Source organism: Salvia splendens, chromosome 20, assembly GCF_004379255.2.
Source record: "Salvia splendens isolate huo1 chromosome 20, SspV2, whole genome shotgun sequence".
NCBI classification, from domain to species: Eukaryota; Viridiplantae; Streptophyta; class Magnoliopsida; order Lamiales; family Lamiaceae; genus Salvia; species Salvia splendens.
In genome coordinates, this window is record NC_056051.1 from 25,982,936 (window position 1) to 26,007,078 (window position 24,143).

Consider the following 24,143-nt stretch of genomic DNA (forward strand, 5'->3'; position numbering starts at 1 on the left):
TATGTCAAACTTATCTTATGAGTGTAAGATGGAAACAAACAAATTGACTAGGTCAAATTTCACGGAGTGGCAGAGAGACTGCCCAAAACTCAAGGCACAAGGTGCAATGAGTGGGAGCTCAGCTATGTTTGTCATTGAGATAAATATGTCTATGAATAACTCACAATCCTGGGTATTGGATACCGCTTGTGGTTCACACATTTGTAATAATGTGCAAGGTTTAATTGACAGCAGGAAAGTGAGGCCTGGGGAAGTAGACCTACGTGTTGGAAATGGAGCAAAAGTTGCTGCCGAACGCGTGGGAACTTATAGATTAGATCTTCCCTCAGGACATAGACTAGATTTACATAATTGTTATTTCGTTCCAGTTATTTCAAAGAATATTATTTCCATTCCGATGTTGGACATCGAAGGTTTTTCCTTCCATTTTGCAAACAGCAGATGCTCGTTTTCTACTAATGGATTGCTTTATGGAAATGCCTCGTTAGAGAATGGATTATATATGCTTGAATGCAAACGGAATATTCTCAATGTGCAAAATAAAAGACTTAAGCTATGTAATACGGATAATGCTACTTATCTTTGGCATTGTAGACTTGGTCATATCAATGAGAAAAGGATAGCGAGATTGAGAAAGTTAGACTATCTAAATTCATTTGATTTTGAATCATATGGTGCTTGTGAATTCTGTCTCAAAGGAAAGATGACTAATAAACCACTTTCTGGGATAGAGGTGCGTGCTAATGATGTGCTAGAGTTGATCCACACAGATGTGTGCGGACCGTTTCCAACTCAAGCAAGAGGTGGTTATTCGTACTTCATTACTTTTACTGATGATTTGACAAGGTATGGACATGTGTATCTTATGAAACACAAATCCGAGGCCTTTGAGAAATTTAAAGAGTTTAAGTGTGAAGTTGAGAAACAACTTGGGAAAAGTATCAAAACTCTTCGATCAGATCGAGGAGGGGAATACTTGAGCCGAGAATTTCTTGATTACTTGAAATCGCATGGAATTCAGTCGGACTGGACACCTCCTGGTACACCACAAATGAATGGAGTATCTGAAAGGAGAAACCGAACATTATTAGATATGGTTCGATCCATGATGAGTTTAGCTAGTCTTCCTTTATTTCTCTGGGGTCATGCTTTATTGACTGCTATTTACATTCTGAATAGAGTTCCATCTAAATCAGTTGAGAAAACACCATATGAGTTATGGTATGGCAAAAAGCCTTGTCTTAACTATATGCGGACCTGGGGTTGTCCAGCTTTTGTTAAGAAACAAATGACTGATAAGTTGGAATCTAAAAGTGAGAAGTGTTACTTTGTGGGATATCCTAAACAAACTAGGGGATACGATTTCTACTGTCCTGAAAATCACAAGGTGATAACATCAAGGAATGTGACGTTCCTTGAAGACAGTTATGTCTGCAAGGAACAAGGTCAAAATACAGTAGATCTTGAAGAAATTCAAGAACCACAAGTTAACAATGAGGATGATGTATTGTCAAATGGTTTGAACAATAACTCAGTGGGAGTTTTTGATGATCTATTGGGAGGGGAAAATACTATTAGAGGAGACCTTAGAGGGACTCTCGAAGAACCTCCTCAAGACAATGAGATGCATCAAATACAAGATGATACAATAGTTGCATCACCTCTACCTCAAGAAGATCATAGTGATATTCCGGGGCCTACTCACAATCAGAATGAACAGCCCGAGCCAGAAGAAAACCAACTCAATAGGCCTAGAAGGATTCGTCGTGCACCTGAGAGACTGAATCTAATGGTTGAGAACCAAGATGATGAAGTTGATTTAGATGATGATGAGCCTAAGACCTATACCGAGGCGGTGTCGGACACCGATCGAGAGAAGTGGCTTGAAGCCTTGATATCTGAAATGGACTCGATGTACTTCAACTTAGTCTGGGAACTAGTTGACTTGCCAGATGGGGTTTACCCCATAGGTTGCAAATGGATCTTCAAAAAGAAGAGAGATGCAGATGGCAAAGTACAAACCTACAAGGCTAGGTTAGTGGCAAAGGGTTATAGTCAGCGCGAAGGCATTGAATATGATGAAACCTTTTCGCCAGTTGCTAAGATCAAGTCCATTAGGATATTACTTGCAATTGCTGCATACTACAATTTCGACATTTGGCAAATGGATGTCAAAACCGCATTTCTCAATGGAGAATTAGAAGGCGATGTCTATATGACACAGCCAGAAGGTTTTGTATCGAAAGAAAGGCCGAATGCAGTGTGCAAGCTAAAGAAGTCTATCTATGGACTTAAGCAAGCTTCGAGGAGTTGGAATATTTGTTTTGACAGAACAATCAAATCGTTTGGTTTTGTCAGAAGCAAAGATGACCCATGTGTTTATAGTAAACGCGAGAATGGAAACGTTGTCTTCCTCATCATATATGTTGATGACATCTTGATTATGGGAAGCGATCGTTCCATGATGCAATCCGTGAAAGAATGGTTGTCTAGTTCCTTTATGATGAAGGATCTGGGTGATGCTTCCTACATCCTTGGAATCAAGATCTATCGAGATAGACCGAATAGGATGTTGGGATTATCACAATCCACTTACATAGACAAGTTACTAAGGCGCTTCTCAATGGAGAATTCTAAGAAAGGTTTTCTTCCTATGGGACATGGCATTGTATTGTCAAAGAAGGATTGTCCTTCTAATGACAAAGAAAGAGACAACGTGAAAAGGATCCCGTATGCTTCGGCTATAGGATCTATTATGTATGCCATGATTTCTACTAGGCCAGATGTGGCCTATGCGCTTAGCATGACAGGCAGATTTCAGCAAAATCCCGGTGAGGAACATTGGAAAACCGTTAAGACTATTCTTAAGTACCTTAGAAGGACTAAAGAATATTTCTTAGTCTATGGTGGACAACCAGAGTTATCAGTTACTGGGTACACTGATGCTAGTTTCCAAACAGACCATGACGACTATAAGTCTCAGTCTGGATATGTTTTTGTCCTCAATGGTGGAGCAGTGAGTTGGAATAGTTCCAAACAAGGTACAACTGCTGATTCCACCACCGAAGCCGAGTATATTGCTGCATCTGAAGCTGCCAAAGAAGCTGTTGCTTTGTTAGAGTTCGTTAAAGAACTGGGTGTCATTCCGAGTGCCAATAGTGCAATACCTTTGTATTGTGACAACACTGGTGCTGTTGCGCAAGCAAAAGAACCCAGAGCTACGAACAGGAACAAACATGTTCCCAGAAGATATCATCTGATCAGAGAAATAATTGAAAGAGGCGACATAAAATTAGAAAGAGTACCCACTGATGATAATTTGGCTGATCCTTTCACCAAACCGTTATGTATAGCAAAACACAACAAGCACTTTGAGAGCTTAGGTGTTAAGCATCTTGGTAGATGGCTTTGAATCAGTGGGAGTTACAGTTTTATATGTCTTAGAAATATTTTGTGTTGAGACAATATTACTTGATCACATTATATGAAAATTTTATTTTCTATGGGTTTTGTGCACTTATTGGAATAATTGTTTAAAATGTTTGCATTTATTCTAAATATTTGTTCCCTTGAATTATGACTGTCGTTAATGGAGTGAGACATTAATGATATAGTATAATTCTAAAATAGCCCTAACCAATGATCATCAAGAATGGGATATTGGTGATATGTTATAGGTTAGCATGGGGTTTGCATCACATTCTTCGAGAATGTAGTTGTTCTCACAACTATGAGATATTAGATACTCGTGATGGACACATGGTATACTTTGGAGAGTATTGGTATACCCTACTATTAAACTGTTTTGTGAAGTGTCTACAGTTTATTAGTACATGAAGTATGTAATAGTCCTTGGATCTGAGGTCATTACACATAGGGATGTCAATGCAGCCCGCAACCCGTGGGCTGACCCGAATAACCCGCCAAATTTATAGGGTTAGGGTTGAAAATTTCTAGCCCGATAAAATTACAACCCGATTAGCCTGCACCCGATTAACCCGCAACCCGTTAGGGTCAGACCCGAAAACCCGATGGGCTGGCCCGAAAACCCGATAAAATTTCTATTGTTCTATTTGTTTGACTCCGAATTGGACAATTTCATTGATTATTTTTATAATATAGATAACTAAAAAAATAACATTCAATTTTATATTAAACATATAAATTATATATTAAATTTTTATTAATATAATAATAAATAAATAAATTAGAAACTTCTAATTCATTAATAAATATTTAAATTTATAAACATATTTTAAAACATGCTTTAAAATATTTAAATTTATGTTTTATTTTACACAAATCTCAAATATTAGTATTTGATCATGTTTGTGTTTGAGTTTAAGTATAAATCTCAAATTTATCATAACTAAATATTTATATTTTATAAATATAACTAATTTTTGTCATTATTTATTGGATTAATCGCATGTTAATTTTATCGGTAGCAACCCGATTAACCCGCTGGGCCAGCCCGAAACCCGAGCGTTTAGGGTTAGGGTTGAACTTTTATAACCCGAAAAAATCTCAACCCGATTAGCCCGCACCCGATTGACCCGCAACCCGAGTAGGGTTGGCCCGAAACCCGGTGGGCCGGCCCGATTGACATCCCTAATTACACATTTTGTTTGTTGAGTGATGTGCTTTGACCTTGTACAACGCTTTGCCTCCCCTCGGAGGATTAAGACACGGACTTGTGTTGGGTACATCATAAGATAAATGGAAATGGTAGTTGAGCCAAGAATGAGATTCATTCCTCGATTAGAATTTCGAGAGAACACTCAAATTCTCTATATTACTTGACCATTAAGTCATTGGCCAATGCAAAGATATATTCAATTAAAGTAATTGAATATGATCGAATGGGTCATTTAATAAAGATGAGATAAAGTGATTGAGCTATTTGGATGACACATGACAAATCTTAGGCTCAATCGGGTGGTTCGTGAATGAAAGGATATTACTATAAACTTTGTGTAAAGGTTTGTTTACCGAATTCACGTAAACGTCCGTCATATATCGAGCTACGCTGCCAACGCAGTCTAGGAGTTTTGTGCAGACTTCGATTAGATCGTCGTCGATAATGGTGGCCTAAAGGGTCACACTATAAGTGTATTTTGATCCGCTCAAGGGTACAAAGTTGGAACTGCGTATTATATCTAATGCTAGTCCAAGTGGGAGATTGAAAGGATATGGGCTAGATTAGATTAATATGGATTAAATAATTATAGTTGGGCTACAATTATAATTAGTCCATAAGCCCAACAATCATGAAACCCTAATGACTCTTTGTCTATATAATGGTTATTTATTCTCCATTGTGGGAGATGAGAAATATCGTAACATTAGAGAAAAAATACGTAAAGCTTTGTAGAGAATTCCTAGCTTTCTCTATAGAGCGATTGTACCGAGGAATTGTTCCTGCATCGGATCAGAATACACGTGGACCTCGATAGTAGTGGATTCAACTTGCAGGACACAATCGTAGAAGGAAACACAACAACAAGTAAGATTTAGTTCCGTTGTGTTTTACATGCTCAACTTGCAATATGATTATGAATCTAGATCTGTTTTTCTTGTCTGCAATTTCCGCTGCGCTCATTAGATGAATACAAGAATTACTAACAGTTTTGATGTGCTGAAACAGTTCTCGATTTGATTCATTCGGTTACTTAATCTTATATTTCATTCTATTTCTCTTTGTATTAATTTTTTCAAGCTGCGTTTCTATTTTTGTCTATATATAGAGATTGAAAACTTCTTTGATTAGCTTGTTGGACAACATTGCAGCTTTTTTGTCTGATGAAAACTTATTTAATAAGCTTTAAGGATTGCAGCTTTATTGTTTAACTAATGTATTAATATTATTTAATAAATAAATAATTTTTAGCCAATGGACAACTTTCCCCCAAAAAGGGTATCATAGTAATTTTATCCAACTGGCACTTTTTATTAGTATAGATTTATTTTATTATATAATTAATATTTTATTAATAAATAAAATACTCGTAATTAAGTATTTCTTGACAATAATGAATTCGTATAACACCGAGGGATCCTTGACTGCATCTTACCCGATGAAATTCGTTTCTAATATCGAGTATTGGTCATATGACTTAGGGTAGCAATTCTCCATCATTTCTTAGTGTGATGATATATACTCCCTCCGTCCCATGCTACTCGCACTTTTCATTTTAGGCCGTAAATTTGGGATTGATTTTTTTGTGTAATTAAAAAAGAATTTTAGGTGTAATGAGACATCACTTAATAAAAGAGTTCTTAACTTAAACTAACATATTAATTAAATGCATTAATTCTAACTTAAATTATATATAGTGTAAGGACTTTGTGACGAGCCGAAAAGCAAACGTGCGAGTAGCACGGGACGGAGGGAGTATTAAATTTAAAAATCTTTTTTTTTTCTTGTATTAGATTAGGATTGTTCTCTTAAGAGTCTAAGACCTTGTATTTTTTCATACACAGGAACACATTTCAAGTTACTACTCTTGGAATAATTAAAATTCATCTAAATATTAAATACTATACATGAATAAATTGGAGGTTTGGGCTTGTCTGTTTATCGCAGCAGATTAATGGGCCAAAATTGGTTTGGGTCAAGATAGAAGTATATATATACACTAGATTTTGCAATCATGTATGGCATTCAACTATTTTATACACTAGTATTATTTTATACATAAAAGTATAAAACCATAATATTTCTGACACATTATCAAGAGATCTAGGTAGGTTATTTAATTCGACGTGGTCCAATTTTTTTTTTATTTAAGTGTATTTGTTCAAACCTATAAATATTACACTATAATTACATATGAAATTGACATTCCACCTATATTTGGTCCCTTGGAGAAACATTCCATTCCGGGACCTCTTCCTTGAGTTAATAAGTCTATGACAACTAAATATCTAAATAAAAAATAGGAGTAACGTTTAACTAATCGAAATTTAATAGAAAATAGTTTTACGATTAAATTGCATGGAGTAGAGTGTGCAAATTCAAGACGGCATCGCTAGAGTTTCAAAACCCTAGCATGACGAAGAAGATGGTCGTGCGGTGGCAAATTCGACTTGCGGGAGCTAGGGTTAATGTGTATAGGCTATGTTTTGTTTAATGCACATAGTCAACCACGTCTTTAAATTTACATAGGTATCCACGACATTAATAAATTCAGACATATAGTACGTTGCATTTTTTCCATTAGAAAATTGAGAACAAATGCCAAAGTTACAATATAATCAACCACTGATAAAGTTTTGAAACTGTTCAGAAATTGACCGAGCTTGGTGGTTTTTCTGACAATTTACCAAATAATTTTTACGGTAACCTAATCTAGTATATATATGTGAACTTAAGAAAAATAGGCTCACTAGACCCTACCAATTTCTACCCATTGAATTATACATTACATAAGTGCAAACATTTTATTGAACATGAAATTATTAACATACGTAGGACCTTCAACTGCTAAGAAACACATGCATGTCAACATGCAAATAATAGAATTGTTGGTATTTATGTCACAAAAGCAAACATTCTTGGTGACCACAGTTCAAGAATCTCCACAATATTTAATCACACAACAAACACAGACAAAACTATTAGTGCATCAAACTATCGATTCCCTCAGACAAGAAACGCCCACCTCAACATATATACACAATCTTTTTAGGGTTTTCAACACACACATGTTCTACCTATGGATGACACAAAAAAATTAAAACACACACAAATTGGAAAACAAAAAGCCTTGTTACACGGAATCATCAATCATCATATACTATAACTAATCACAATCAACAAAATTAATTAATAATATCATGAATTGGCTATTGAATCACGAATTTTTTAAAACTCTCAATTGTCTCGTCCAACCATATACGGAGGGGTTTAGCTGTACACGTAGTCACATTGATACATCACAATTCATCAATATTACCAAATATTTATACGTGTGCGCCAACTCTGCATTGCATTTATCTGGAAAAACCGATGTGAGACCAATGAGAATTTTGAAACTTTGTGATTTATCATTCAAATTTGGAAATGCGCGAAACAAACCATAATTTGATCAAACTTCGTAAATTTACAGCAATTAACCCTTAATAGTATTGAAACTAAACTCTCACACTCAACATAAACAACAAATTGATGATTGATTGATTAATTAATTAATTAGGGTTTTGTTCTTAACCTTAACACACACATTCTCATTAGCAACATCCACAGCTTTAACACTCTTGCACCCCAGCAATCCATGAGAAGCCCTACTCTTCTGCCCTTGGTTGCTATTAGCCCTCGGTTTCACGGCCGCGGCGACGCTGACGCTGTCGTCGTTGAACTCCGACATCGTGGTGGAGAAGTCGGCCGCGCTGGCGGTGACGACGCTCCACTGGATGCTGGCCTCGCTCGGAGCGTAAAGCGACGTGGCGGGGCTCATCACGCAGCTCGGCTCGTCGTCGTCGTCCGCGCCTTCTAGAAGCGGGTAGATGTTTCCGGAAACGTCCTCGATCTCGAACAAATCCGAGCTGGCGTCGCTCTCCTCATCGCCGCCGCCGCCGCTGCTCCCGATGGTTGAAGACGTCGGGAGGTTGCTGCTCCCGCCCACCGGAATCGCGTCCCACGTCAGCATCGACAGCTTCCGCTCCATGTTCGTCTCCACGTCATTTCCCCCTTTCGAAACCCTAATTTTGCGCGACGATCCAAAGACTTCAATCGACCGCCGCGAATCTTCGATCTTCTCAATTAGCTGATTCTTCGCCGGAGCGGCGGCGAATTCGTTGATCCGGACGGATTTATTGCCGAAGCAGGGGGTTCTGCAGCTGAATCCGGTGAAGAGGCGAGCGGCGGTGACGGCGGCGGCTTTCTTCTGCTTTAATTGAATTGATTGATTTGAACGGAGGAGAGTGGATTGGCTGTTCAACGTGGTAGCGGCGGACGATTCCGACTCCGATCCCGACACCGAGGTCATGGCGGCGCGGAGGGGGGCTGGGCCGGCGGCGACGGGGGGGTATTGAAGCTTCATATTAAAGTAGCGGTCGGCGCTGAAGATGCCGATCTCGGCGGATTGGTGGGAGAAGGAGAAGGCAGCGGTGGGGTCCGGGACGGGGGCGGGGACTTGGACGAGGACGTTGTGGTCGGAGGCGCGGGAGAACGAGTCGACTCGGAGGCCGCCGCCGCCGGAGGCTGCGGCAGCAGCGGCGGCGTTGGTTGAGAATTTGATGGTCATGTTGTTGTGGTCTTGGGCGGAGACGCGGTGGATGAGGCTCTCTTTGGCTTTATCGAGGTAGCACGAGAACGACGCGACGCGAAGGCTACCGTTGCTGCCGTCTTGAGTCTCCATTGAAGAGAGGGAGAGTGATATGTACTAAAATAATGCTAAATAATAATACAAAGATTATCAGTTCATTTCTGGAATAAAATAAATGTGAAGATGTTAATAGAGTGAGAGAGAGGGAGATTGGAGTGAAGGGTTTGAAGAGAAGGTGGGGGTTAAGTAGGAATGGGGAGGGGAAGATAAGGGCAAAGACAGAGGGAGCCTACAAGCTTGTGAGTTGTAGTCACTTTACTAGTTAAATCATTTTTGTGTTGTAATGGTTTTAGGGTTAGGGATATTGTTTTTATTTAATGTTTCATCTAGTGTTAGTATAGTAATATATGTTGTGTGAAGAAATGATTAAAGTGTGTGTATGATTGATTGAGTGATTGATTGATTCTAATTTAGTGGATTTAGTTTATGGTTGATGAGGTTAAAGCTAGGCTATTGGTTTGTATGCATGTGTTATATATGAAATGATAGATTTAAGAATTATTCGTCGAAGAAGAAATGTCTCTTTTATTAGGTAAGGATTTTAAGGTAGTGAAATTTGAAGTTTATTTACCAAAAATAGGAAAATTGAAAGGAATTAAACATTTAATAATGGATATTTTAAAATGGCAATATAAGACCTTTAATGACAAATAGAAAGAGTATATGGTAAGGGAGATGATCAAAGTATAACTAATATTAATTCCATAACTAGAACTAGTGAACAAATCTCAGTCATTAGATCAAAACGATCTAGTTCACTATATGGACGTTTTAGTTCACAATATGAATTTGAAAACCAGGAGTGAACCAAAACACCATTATAGTGAAGTAGTTACTTCGTGAAGGATTTAGTTCATTATAACGGTGTTTTGGTTCACTTCTTCGTGTAGTGAACTAAATCAATCTTATAGTGAACTAAATCGCTTTTATAGTGAACTAAATTCGTGTTTTCTAATTATGCATTTAAGTAGTGGTTTCTCTAAATCACTACTCACTCCTAATATTGACCAAAATTATGAAAACAATGTCGTATCAAGCCTACCTAGATAACATTAGGAAAAACCAACGATTTGTATAGGTCGGAAATTCGGATTCGTCGCCACCATTAATTTCTACATAAAACCATAGTAAAGCTATGATGTAATTCCCAGGGCACGAAAGTCATGGGATTGGCCAACAATTAACTAAAAGTAATAATTAAATGACAATTTAACCAATTTTAATTTGTTCATAACTTTTTTCGAACTCGGCACCTCATCCAATAATGTCTAAGTCCCTTGCCGCTAGGACAAAAGCTCTGGACGTCCCATTTGATCCAGTTATACTATCACAGCTTGCTCAGACCTCTCTCACCCAAGTTGCAGAAATATCGACATCAAACAAATACAAACTTTGGAAAACAGGATTAATTTCAATAATAAATTAAATGGAGGCATGTGTAAGAGTCACTATAGTAGTTATAAATGAATATGATATATAATATGTATGAGTATTTATCACATTTTATTGAGTTTATAGTCATTTAATAGGAGGGGCTGAATTTTCAGAGCTAGAGAGGTTTGTATTAAGTTGAAGTGGTGGCTGAAAAACATGGCTCAAGGGCATCCATTCATTCAACAATGTGTAGGGACAACATTTTCCATTTCACAATAATATTTTCCCATTTAAATCTTCAAAAATTTTATGCTCCAAGTAAGTTGTGCACATAATTTGGTGGATGGTATGTGATCATGCCATTAATGGGAAAGATAATGTATTAATTCGAATTGTATATGAACATCGGAGCAAAAGTAGGGAGTTATCGTCGGTGCATAGGCACATACAAGAAGTGAACTCCTACATCTGAAATGGGGCAATGAATGAACCAAAACACACCAGAATGAAAGAAATTATGAGAATATGGAGATATGAACTTTATATTTAAGGAGAGCTTAACAGGTTTGATAGGTGTTAAGTACTCATGCTAACAAGATGTATCTTTTTTGAGAAACATGCTAGAGTAGATTAGGTTTGTGAATCACTACCATATCCAATCGTGTTAATAATGGTGGTGTCTGTTTGATGGTTTCGATAAGAGTGAGCCTTATAAATGTTGTTCGATTAGGCAAGAAGAGTTTGCTACTTTATTTATGATGGAAGATCGGTTTTGATTTATGAGTCTTATCATTATCTTTGTGATAACGTTTAATTTTGAATAATCTCATAATTGTTTCAATATCGGACAATCTCGGGACAAACTAATGTTAAGCAACTTTTGATATATAGATTGGGATTGAAAATATAGTAGGCCCATTTGAGAATGGGCCTGTAGACATTGAAGGCCAATTCGTTTGGGCCATCGGTTAGATGTGTTCTACATCTTGGGCTTTACGTATGTTTATAAGCATTTATTCTACTAATTAATCAAAAATCACAATTAATTTATAAAATTATAATTAATGCCTAATTAACTACTCTCACCATTCACATAAAAATATGCAGCATTTGCTATACAGGTAACAGGATATGTAGTTTCCTTTTCGAACATACCCCACAATTTATTTTATATTTTTCTAAAGAGCATCCAAGAAAATAAAAGAATAAATAAAAATAACCCTATACCTGTCACAAATCTCTATTAATGAAAGTGAAATGATGTCCCAACAAAACATTTCATCAATTAGAATTTGCTAGAAGCAAGGTTTAAGATTCTAATTTTATCAGTAAATTGCCACTTTATCTTTACCAAATATGAATGAATCCAATAATCAGGAATTATGCACCTCGCATGCTTGTAGATTTTGCGCATTGGTATAAGGAATTGCCTTTCTTGCCATTAATATGCAAGCTCTTAATTCCTTTGCCAAGTTAAAAACAAAATATACACGCCAAAGTATATATTGTGATTTATTTGGATTGAACTTGAAAGAAATGGCAGTACAATAAATCTATAAATTTTAAAAAAATGTTCACAATGAAACAAACATACAAAAATCTATAAAAAGTATCAAAAATATTCCTAATGTAAACTTAATGAGTGAACATTGTGAATTCCCAATGTTTTGAGCGAAAAAAAACTTGGGGTGTAGATAGTGATGCTAGGAAATTGATGATAGGCATATGGCTGCAGAAAACCAGGTGTCGGAACTTCGAGCGGATTGGCACGTACGTGTAATGGTGGTTCGAAGATATCTTCCATTATCCAAGAACTTGCATCTCCATAGTTGTCCATCTTCCAAATTTTATACCGTGTAGGACATGATATATTGCATAAACATAGCCGATCCTCTAAAATGCATAGTCGATATCCCGAATATAATAATATCCAACGTGTATTCTCAGGATATCTCCATAGACGCACATTAAGGGGTTGAAGAGGAAAACTGGTAAAGAGCTCTGTTTCAAGATCAAAGCAACAAACCAAAAAATTGTCCTCAAAATCACATGCAACCCAGTGAATATTTCCGCTAAAATATATAGCATAATCAAGTGACGGTCTAGGTAATTTAAATTTGCTCCGCGGTCGTAATCTTGGGAATGTAGGCAATCTAGTTGTCCCTGGTGCTGGGATCCTTCTCCACGAGCATTCTCCTCCTAGAGTGTACACATGACAAAACCTAGATTCATCGACACATAAAATCTTATATTGTCCACACAATTTGCTCATTCCAAATCCATATACGCACCTATGTGTAGGTAGAGGAGGAAGCTTAGTATATTCACAAGTCATTGGATTGACTACGAAAAGAAAATCCTTATAATCATATAATCCATCCCACAGCAAAAGCAAACCATTAACTGAACTAATTACCAAGCGATGGTAAGGAAGAGTTGAAACAGGGGCAAAGTTGAATCGAGTTGAATCGGGGGCCAAGTTGAATCGAAAAAGTGGCTGGCCGTCCTCATCCGCGACTGCAAACCCCGTCATGTCTTGACGAACATAAGCCAAAAATTGTTTCGCAAGCATACCATCCTCTTCTATTAGATCGCGCCATAACTTACAAACGCCCCAACACCTCATAATGCAGCTGCTCGGGAGTCTTGTAAGGATCACTCTCCATATTTCTTGCGGTATCCATATTTCTTTCAAATCTTTCTTGGAAGGATCTCTCTCCATATTACTTTGACGGCTGCTTATGAAAAGTAAGAATTAAATTCTTTTCGTACGTATTTATAATCTAAGGTTTATATTAAATAAATCCTAATCAACATCGAAATAAATTAAATTCTGAGTATAATTAAGGAAGATAAAATTCGATGAAATCCATACAATATGCGCAGAAGAACGTTGGGCCGAAGAAAAAAATAATTGGGCCTTGTAAGGATAAGAAATTTGGGGGCCCAAGTCCACGTAGTTACAAGATTCGATTCTTTATTGATTATCTTTTAGTTACTATTTTATAATAGTAATAAATTATAAATAAACTAGAGTTAATACTACCTAATTAACTACTCTCGTTATTCACATAAAACATTAGAACACATCTTATTTACCTAAAAAAACAACACACCTCTTATTTATAAAAATCACACTTTTATTCAAGTAATTTCACCAATAATCTTTGCAAGAGCAATTCCCATTCTTGAAACAATGAAACCTACTCCTCTCTCAGCACAATCTCTAACTCATAAACCTTTGAAATCAACTTCATCACATTATGACAATCCCTACAAACTCTCAAGTTCTTCACAACCCTGACCCTCCTGGCCCCGCCCGACCTCGCCATCCCGAACGCGACCGCCAGCTTCTCGCTGTGCTGATACGAACCTCTATTATTATTATTTAGTTTAGATATTATAGGGATTTAGCATATCTTTTTCTATATCTTTGTTTTCTTGTTCATTAAGTCAGTAGCATTATAAATAGGATAGACTGTTATCTTTTTTATTCATTCAATCAATTAATAAAATCATTATCGTTTGCCCACTTGTGGAGTATCAAGCATCTAAAATTATCTATCGCTGCCGACAAGATTCATTCTTGCGCCCAGCTCTATCTCCGGAGATCACCGCCGACCCAAGACTTGGGCGCCGGATTAATCAACGGATTTAAACTCTCAACGCTGCCGACAGAGACTCCTCCGCGCCAGCCCTATCGTTTGTCTGCCGACCCTTAAACGAGGGCGCCAGAATTGTGGTGTTATAGTTGTGAATTCGGACGGAATTCACCGTTAGGAACAGGAGGCTCTTAACAACTGGTGCTTTCATTGAGAGCTGACCCTCCCACAATCTCGAACCGAAGCTACACCGCTGCCCGACGGAAAACATTCCGCGCACAGCAACTGCTTTGGTTGTCGAGTCCCGCCTGTCCGCCGAGCACTAGCCGCCGGACAACACTACTTCTGCAACGCCCGACGAGAAGGATTCATGCGTGCCGCGTCGAAGTCAGACGATCATCATCCACCACAGCCACGCTTCAATCCGTCGACATGTCATACTACTACGCCGGCTATCGTCGTCGTCAATACGACTTCCCTCAGGCCACACAGCCATTTCGTCCCTACCAGCCGGTCCAACCTCGCCGTGTAACCAGTTGGGACCCTCCGAGCAGCCGGGTGGAAGTACTCCGTCCGCCGTCGTGGCCTGATCCAGAATCACCCTACGTCTCACACCACTTGGATCCACCTGATCGTCGCCCACGGCCGAGATACCAGCCCATCGGGTACCGCAATCGCGCGCAAGACGCTTGGCCCCGACACCACGGTGGCTACGTCGAGAGGGGTGGCCACCTATCTGATCGCGGAGATCATCAGACCCAATTAGGGTTTGATCGCTACCCGATAACCGCAACGCAGCGGCACCGCCTAACGTGCTGGGACCCACCGGCGCAACAGCAGGACCGCGGCTACCCGACCGTTAACCGGCCTCGACGCTCGGAGACGTACTGGGAACGACCTCGCCCTCGAGAGGAGGTGAGAGCGTGAGTCCAGCCCGCCTCCCACCAGCCCCGCTACTCCACCGAAAGGCCAACGCGGGACCTGTACAGTCAGCCCGCACGTGTGACTAGTCAAACTCCGGAGCAGCCACGCCTGCCGCTAATACGAGTCTCCTAGGCGGAGAAGTCAGAACGGTCCAGGTTGGGTCTCTGCTGGCACTGTCCCGAGAAATGGGTGATGGGACATGTGTGTAAACAACGCATTCTCTGTTATGCGGATGATGGGGAGGAGTTTGAGGAGAACATTCAAGATGAGAATTTAGCCGAAGAGAAAACTGATAATACTCCCACGATAGTATTCGATGATGATGTTCCCAATGACATTACCGATGTTCACAATGATGGCGCTCCTCTTGATGTTCCAAACAACGAGTCCCCTGGAGAGTTCCTCAAGAACGAAGGGATTGTCAAGAACGACAATGAGCCACCGCAAGTGCTCGTTGGGGTATATGATGAGGAGATTGGAGAAAAGGAGGAGATATTGCTAGAAGATAAAGAGGAGGATGGTTCTATCGGTGAAGTGGAGAAGATAATCGCCTCACTCAATGTTGTTCAAGTGTCATCCAAAAATGTTGTTGGAAATTGTTGGGGCATGAAAGGAGATGGTGCTTACACCGATTTGCCCGTAATTGCTTGTGTCTATGTGGATTTGAATGTCGGTGATGTTCCAAGTATGAATCATCGATCAACATCGCTCGACAAAGATGCAAGGTTGATCCCTCCGAGTAATGACATGCCATGCTTGGGCATTCTGGGAGGCGTGGACAAGCTTTTCGATTTGGCAAGGAGTTTTTCCGACAAAGTTGGGTCTCCTTTGTTGATTTTTTATGGAAGTGAAGAAGGGAGACGTTCATCTGTTCGGTGTGTGTTTGATCCAGGAGGAGTTGCCTCGCCGAAGCTTCTGCTTTCAACTCTCCTTTTTTGCTTCGTGGTTCCCACCTTAAGGACAAGGTGGATTTTAACTGTGGGGGAGTTGATACGAACCTCTATTATTATTATTTAGTTTAGATATTATAGGGATTTAGCATATCTTTTTCTATATCTTTGTTTTCTTGTTCATTAAGTCAGTAGCATTATAAATAGGATAGACTGTTATCTTTTTTATTCATTCAATCAATTAATAAAATCATTATCGTTTGCCCACTTGTGGAGTATCAAGCATCTAAAATTATCTATCGTTGCCGACAAGATTCATTCTTGCGCCCAGCTCTATCTCCGGAGATCACCGCCGACCCAAGACTTGGGCGCCGGATTAATCAACGGATTTAAACTCTCAACGCTGCCGACGGAGACTCCTCCGCGCCAGCCCTATCGTTTGTCTGCCGACCCTTAAACGAGGGCGCCGGAATTGTGGTGTTATAGTTGTGAATTCGGACGGAATTCACCGTTAGGAGCAGGAGGCTCTTAACATGTGCGCAGCCACTGCGCCCTCCTTCTCCTCCTCCTCCTCCATGTAGTGCAGGACGCTCACAACCTCCGGGACGTACCCTCCTTCGACCTGGATCCTCGACATCACCTCACCGAGCTTCTCGTACGCCTCCCTCGTCGCGTCATCCCCCCTCACACCGGCTACGAAAGTATACACCATCTTATCGACCTCGATCCTACTCCAGCCCGGGCGCTTCCTCAGCTTGAGCTCTGCCATCGACCTTCTCACCGCGGCCGCGTCCCTCCACTCCCTGCGACCGCGTAGATGTTCGACAACAAGACGCGGTCGCCAGAGTTGTTTGGATCCATCTCCAAGAGCTTGTCCCTCGCCTTCTACGCGAGGTGCACGTTTCCGTGGAAGTTGCACGCGCCAAGAAGCGTCCGCCAGATGACGTCGTTGGGGGGGATTGGCATCTGAGTCACAAATTCGTACGCACGAGTGAGCTGGCCGGCCCGGCCGTATAGATCAACCATACATCCATAATGCTCAATCTCAGGATCGAGCCGATATAGTTTGGACATTTTATCGAACATCTCATTCCCTTCCTCGACCAGACCAGCGTGCGCGCAAGCGTAGAGCAGGGCAACGAACGCGGTCCCATCAGGTTCGACACCATAGCCCTCCATTTCATGAAACAGAGCAAGTGCTTCCTCGCCGTGACCTTCCATTGCTAGGCCCGTGATCAGCGTTGTCCACGAGACGATACTCCTCTTCCCCGGCACCCTCTCAAACCCGATACGAGCCATATCCACGCTCCCGCACTTGGAGTAAGTATCCATCAACGGGTTGTTCACAGGAGTGATCCAAATCAAACCAACTTTCTCCACAAAGCAATGCACCATTTTCACAAACTTCGGTTAAGCTCACCTCATTCGGCCTCGTCGCGACCCCAGGCAGCCTTTGGAAATACCCAAACACCTCCTCGAACAAGCCGTGTTGCGCCAGCCCCAGAATCATCGTGCTCCAAGACACCTCATCCTTCAGCTGCATTTCATCAAACACCTTCCTCGCAAGTGCGAACTCCCCCAATTTCGCGTAGCCTCCGAGCATCAAGTTATACGAGGTAGGGCTCTTCGCCGGAATCGCAGCAAACACCCTCTCCGCTCCCTCAACATCTCCGCGCCGGAAGAAACCACGTCACAGTATTTGGGTCAGGAATTTCATCGAACATGTCGCGTGCAAACTCAACACGGCCGCATTCAGCATACATGCTGATCAAGGTAGTCCCGACGAAGACGTGGGTGTCGAGCCCACGCAGCAGCGCCTGTGATACGAACCTTGTTCGTATCTTTTCTCCGGCGTCCTTGCGTAGGATCGGCGGAGGCGAAGATCTGGCTGTGCGCGGAAGACCTATCCGTCGGGCAGCGCAGAATCTATGTAAAAGATAATTCTCAACTCGTCGTTGGGCAAAAGATTAATATTGTATTTCGTTGATTGATTCAATAAAATGATAACAATCTATCCTATTTATAATACTAGAATACTAGCTTAGGGAACAAGAAATAAATATAAGAAAAGATATGCAAATCTCTAAAATATCTCAACAAATTAATAATTCCTAAAACTAAGACTCGTATCAACTCCCCCACGGTTAAAATCCACCTTGTCCTCAAGGTGGGAACCACGAACTAAGGATGAGAGCTGAAAGCAAAAGCTTGGCGAGGCGTCTCCTCCTGGATCAAACACACACCGAGCAGTTGCTCGTGTCCCTTCATCACCTCCATAAAAAAGCAACGAAGGCCGACTGATGTGGTCACCCCAATTCCATACTAAAACAAAAAGCTTTTCCGTACCTCGCAGAATGCCCAAACATGATGTTGCATTGCGCGGAGGAATCAACCTAGCATCGAGTGATGTTGGTCGATGATTCATACTTGTAACATCACCGACATTCAAATCCATATGGACATAAGCAATCATGGGCAAACCAACGTAAGAACCACCTTCTTTCTTCCCCAATTGTTTAGACTTTAATCTCGGCTCTTCTTCAAACAAGCTTCTCCTCACCTCCATTTTTACCTTAAGGTCCGATTTTGTTGTCTCACCTGCAGTCTTGTACTCAACTATAATATTCTCAATCTTCATTGGCTCTTTTCCTTCTTGTGTATTCGTTTCCCACTCTTTCTTCATGGAGCTCGGGATAGCAGCTGCTGGACGCTGAGTAAAGGTCGCAAATGGTGTCGTCACAGGCGGCGGGGGCACGAGCTGGAAAGGTCCCGGTGCGGAGTCGGACAACAGCTCCAAGGGCGGTGCTGGACTCGGCTGCTGCGGTTGGAGTGGTGGAGCCGCTGAGTCCTTGGGAACAAAACGTGAAGGCCCACAAGAAGCCTCATTATTTCTTGATGGAGGACATGCCATCTTTCGGAGTGGTGCAGAAACATGGGGCTGATCAAGATCTGGCTCGGGCTGCGGTAACGATCGTAATTTGCTAAACCGGTGATTTGTGGCTTCGAACCAAGTTTCTATCTTGTCACATGCTTCCATTAAGCGGTCTAACTTTGCGTTAATCGGGTCCTCCGCTTTGGTGGCTGGACGAGGGTGATATTGAGGCTGCCACGGGCGATATCGGGCGTAGGAGTTTCGTGGCTCGACGTATGAATCTGGGACCATATCTGGATCACGATACGGTGGTGGATAACAGTTATCGGTTCGTTGTCGGGGCGGATCCCAACAAGTGGGGCAGCGCATCTGGAAAGACCCCATTCGGTGAGGTTGCGGCGGACCGTAGGGTTCACGCCTGTACGTGGGTGGTGGCTGATCATCGGGCGGAAAACCCGGTGGATCGCGGCTGCTCGGAGGGTCCCAGCAGGTTGCACGTCGTGGTCGGAATAGCTGCTGCCAATCCAGGGTGTTTTGTGCACTACGCCCAACTCCGGCGTAGCTGCGTGACACATGGTTCTGGTCGAATTGGCGATGATAGTTGTAGGACATGATAATAGAACTCGGAGGATGAGATCACTTCGACGCGGCGCGCGGGAATCCTTCCCGTCAGGCGTTGGCGAAGTAAGGTTGTCCGGCGGGATTCGAGATGGTGGGAGGGTCACCTCTCAATGAAAGCACCAGTTGTTACGGACGTCCTCCGTAACGTGACCGGCTATCTATCTTCTCGGACGGATAGGGTGATCAATCCTTCGACAAGCTCGAAGGAAGGCTCACGGATTTGCTGATTCACAGACGTTCTCCGATCAGCAGCAAATAGGGAACAATAATTATACTTGATACTCAAGACAAGTTTAGGGAAAATATTATATTGATTGAATGAAAAAAGTGATAACAATAACTCCTATTTATAATGCTACTAACTTAATGAACAAGAAAACAAAGATATAGAAAAAGATACGCAAATCCCTAATATATCTAAACTAAATATTCATAGTATAAGACTCGTATCAGCCTGGCAGTGCAGCTGAGCTCCGGTGCGGAGGCAGCGGAGATTCGCGGCGGATTTCAGGGTGAATGCGAGAGTGAAGCTGTCGATTTGGGAGCTGAGATTCTTGAGCATGTGGGAGAAGGTGAAGATGGAGCTGCGAGGGGAGTCCGAATCGGAGAAGCCGCGGATGACGGCGTTGTACATGAAGGCGTCGGGGTTCGGGGCGTGGCGGAGGATGCGCTCGGCGTAGTCATGGGCGTCGGCGTCGGAGATGTGGACGGCGCAGTGAAGAAGGAGCTTTCCGGCGAAGAGAGGGTCGGCGTCGAGGGAGGATTTGGTGGCGTGGGCTTGCAGTTGTTGTTGGAGGGATCGAAGGGATTTGCAGCTGCTCAAGAGAGATAGTTTCATTGCTTTTACATTGAAACCATTGTCGTTCCGATTCACACTCGAAGCTGTGGTAAATTGATTTCCTTTTTCCTAGATTATTAATACTCCTTTCCTCCCATAAAATTTTAAATAGTACTTGTAATGCAAAATTAATAAGATAAAAGAAAAATATTAATGAAAAATAAATTCCACATTGTTCCAAAGTAGAAAAATTCTTAAAATAAAAATTTTCTATTTTTAGAGACCGAAAAAGAAAAGAGTTCCAAGTTTTATAGGATGTAGGGAATAGTACTTTTTATTAATAGTTTGACAATATTTTAGGTTATGGAAAACCGGAGGAAAATAAAATTTGACCCCTTTCTAATAAGTCTATTAATCCATCTATTCACAAAGAAATAGTCTCATTTGTGCATAATACGAGTTTTAATAAGAAATTAAAAAAATAAAAGAGTATGAAAAAAGTATGAGAGAGAAAAATAAATATATAAAATATGTAAAATATAGTTTCTATTTTTAGAAATGAGATTATTTTTTGTGAATATCTCAAAATAATAAAATTAGACTATTTTTATGGACGAATGGAGTATAACTTTTAAAAAGATTCTTAATCTATATATCTAACTTGGGCAAAAATTATGACGTGTTACATGTCTTCGTTAAAATTGGGCCGGGCATACTGCATACATGTTTTTATTATATATACAGCTCTTTTACCATATAAAAATCAATAAATTAATACTCATTTTATCTTTGCTGTGGCCTATATAAGGCCGAGTATTGAAATCCAAGGTTTTTAATTCTTTGCAAGTTGAGAAAAAAATTGTCACACCAAAGTACTCTCTTTGTCTCGGTAAAAGTGACACGTTTTCTTTTTCCGGTCGTCCCATTAAGAATAAAATGTTTCTAAAGATGAAAACAACATTCTCTCTACTTTTTTCATTCTCTTAGTTTACAATCTCTTCATTTCACTTATAAAACAACACTATATAAAATTTCGTAATGAAACCAAATGTTTCATATTTAATGAGACGGAGGGAGTATATGTCATGATACTTTTGGATTATATACCGAAAGAAATAGTACAAAAATCTATAAAGGTGAATAAAAACTTTATTGGTTGAACCAACTTACAAAAATCTACAGTACAGAACTTTTCCTAATGAAAACATAATGACTGAACATTTTGGATTCACAATGTTTTAAGTGAAAAAAACTTTGGTGTATAAATAATGATGCTAGGAAAATCAATAAAGGCGTGATGTTGAAAAAAACCAATATCATGTGCAGCAAAAGCTTCAAAAGCTTTAGTGTTTTTGGAGTAGATAAATAATCTATTTTGGCTATTGAAAAACAAGTCACCATTAGTCAGAACTTTGAGCGGAGTGGCATATGTCGGTGATTTGAAGGTATATTCCATTATCCAAGAACTTGCATCTCCATAATTGACCATTTTCCATAATTTGGAACGTGTAGGACACGATGTATCACATAAACATAGCCGATCCTGTAGAATGCATAGCCGATATCCAAAATATAATAAAATCGAACGTGTATTTTCAGGAAATACCAAGAAACGCTCATTAAGGAGCTGAAGAGGAAAACTGGTAAAGACCTCTATTTCAAGATCAAAGCAACAAACCAACATATTATTCTCAAAATCGCATGCAACCAGTGAAGATTTCCGTTAAAAAATATAGCATAATCTAGTGAGTATCTACGTTTATATTCACTCAAGTAGTACAATCCAGGCAATCTAGTTGTCTCAAGTAGTACAATCCAGGCAATCTAGTTGTCGTTGATGCAGGAATCCTTCTCGACAAACAATCTCCTCCTAGAGTGTACATGTGACAAAACCTAGATTTATCGACACATAAAATCTTATATTGTCCACTTAATTTGCTTAGTCCAAATCCATTTAGACACCTACGTGTAGGTAGAGGAGGAAGCTCAATATATTCACAAGTCATTGGATTGACTACGAAAAGAATATCATGATTATTGTCCAATCCATCCCACAACAAAAGCAAACCATTAACTTAACTAATTACCAAACGATAGTGAGGAATTGAATTAGGGGGCAAGTCGAATCGAAAAAGTGGCTGGCCGTCCTCATCAGCGACTCCATACCCCTCCATGTCTTGACGAACGAAAGCCATAAATTGTTTCGCAAGCAGACAATCCCCTTCTATTAGATCGCACCCTGACTTACAAATGCTCCGACACCTCATAATGCATCTGATCGTGAGTCTCGAAAGGATTTCTCTCCATATTTCTTGGGGTATCCACATTTCTTGCAAGTCTTGGAAGGCTCTCTCCATATTACTTTAACGGCGGCTTATGAAAAGTAAGAATCAATTAGGTATAGGAATATGATAATCATTCTTTTCATACATATTTATACTACAAATTTTGGAAAATTTTATACTCCATTCCTATCTATAACAATTCGTGATTTGGGACGTATTATAGTATAGGATTTGGGAGATATTCTATATCAAATCCTAATAAATATGAATAAATAAATCATGAATATATTTAGGGGGTTCGGTTTGCAAGATTGTATCTGAGATTAAATTTGTAGTATTTGGTTAATGAGATTCAATTTTACAACTCAATCCTAGACGATAATAGTCATAGCTAACCCTATTACTAAAATAATCTCACAACTCAATCCAAATTATATCTTGATATTATTTTATCTTGACAAACGAACGCCACCACCTTAAGGAAGATAAAATTGGTAGTATAATTTAGGAGAAGAAGACCTTCTAATCTACTTGATTGTTGGTGACGAACCAGCCCACTTGTAGTCGTTAGACTTTTTAATAAAATTGGATTATCTCAAATATAATACATTTATGAAAGTGTTGGAAAATAAAACAATAAGTCAAGATGGCCGAGCGGTCTAAGGCGCCAGTTTCAGGTACTGGTCCGAAAGGGCGTGGGTTCAAATCCCACTCTTGACATATTTTAATTTTCAAAAACCATTTCTCTACTTTTTTTTCTCTTTTTTCTTTTGTAAATAATTACATTTGCTTTACCTTTTTTATTCACATTTTTTTGTAATTATATAGTACTAAGAAATTTTAACCTATTGGCGTCAAATATAATAAATTTGACTGATTCTTAAATTATATTCTTTTAAAATAATCATGATGTGCACTATATGTAATATGCATATGAATATCAATAATTTCGTTACAATAGTAAAAATTAAGATAGAGTAGTACAACTTAAATAACATTGAAATACTATCAATTATAAGTCAATGGAACCAAAATTGATGAATGCAAACCAAACTAACTTTAGTATTTTGGTTAATCTAATGGCTTTTCACAAGAATATAAACATCACATTCATAATTAAAGTATAAATATTAACGCCCATTAACGACTCTATGACTTGCATGCACAATTAATAATTTAATGGTTACTATTATATACCACTTCTCAATATACACATATATTATGACTAATACTTAAAAAATAAATCATATGAATTAACCTTTAAAAAATACCGATTATGTAATAAAAGTATTCAATCTTCAAGGTAATTGCATAAAATATAGTACTATGTTAATTTTGGCTAGAAGTGTTCCACTGAAAATTTTCCAAAAATTGGCCCTAATTGCTTAAATGGTATAGGACAATTTGGTAAGTACTTTATGATTTTTATTGGGATATTTTAAAGTTATATTTGAAACATTAGAAACAC

At 39.7% G+C, this 24,143-nt stretch overlaps 1 protein-coding gene, 1 non-coding gene and 1 pseudogene across 2 annotated transcripts; 1 reads left to right on the forward strand and 2 right to left on the reverse strand.

The window, feature by feature from the left end:
- Positions 1-8,047: 8,047 nt before the first annotated feature.
- LOC121781845 (protein PHYTOCHROME KINASE SUBSTRATE 3-like) lies at positions 8,048-9,535 on the reverse strand. The gene has a single exon (XM_042179547.1). The coding sequence runs from the start codon at positions 9,360-9,362 to the stop codon at positions 8,187-8,189; it is 1,176 nt and encodes a 391-aa protein (XP_042035481.1). The 5' UTR covers positions 9,363-9,535; the 3' UTR covers positions 8,048-8,186.
- Positions 9,536-13,857: 4,322 nt separating this feature from the next.
- On the reverse strand, positions 13,858-20,450 carry LOC121781755 (annotated as a pseudogene).
- Positions 20,451-23,315: 2,865 nt separating this feature from the next.
- Positions 23,316-23,395, forward strand: TRNAL-CAG. Its single transcript has one exon. It is a non-coding gene; the product is annotated as a tRNA-Leu (tRNA).
- Positions 23,396-24,143: the final 748 nt, after the last annotated feature.

Coding starts and splice junctions, on each gene's coding strand:
- LOC121781845 (XM_042179547.1), bottom strand. CDS start 9,362: ATGGAGACTCAAGACGGCAGCAACGGTAGCCTTCGCGTCGCGTCGTTC.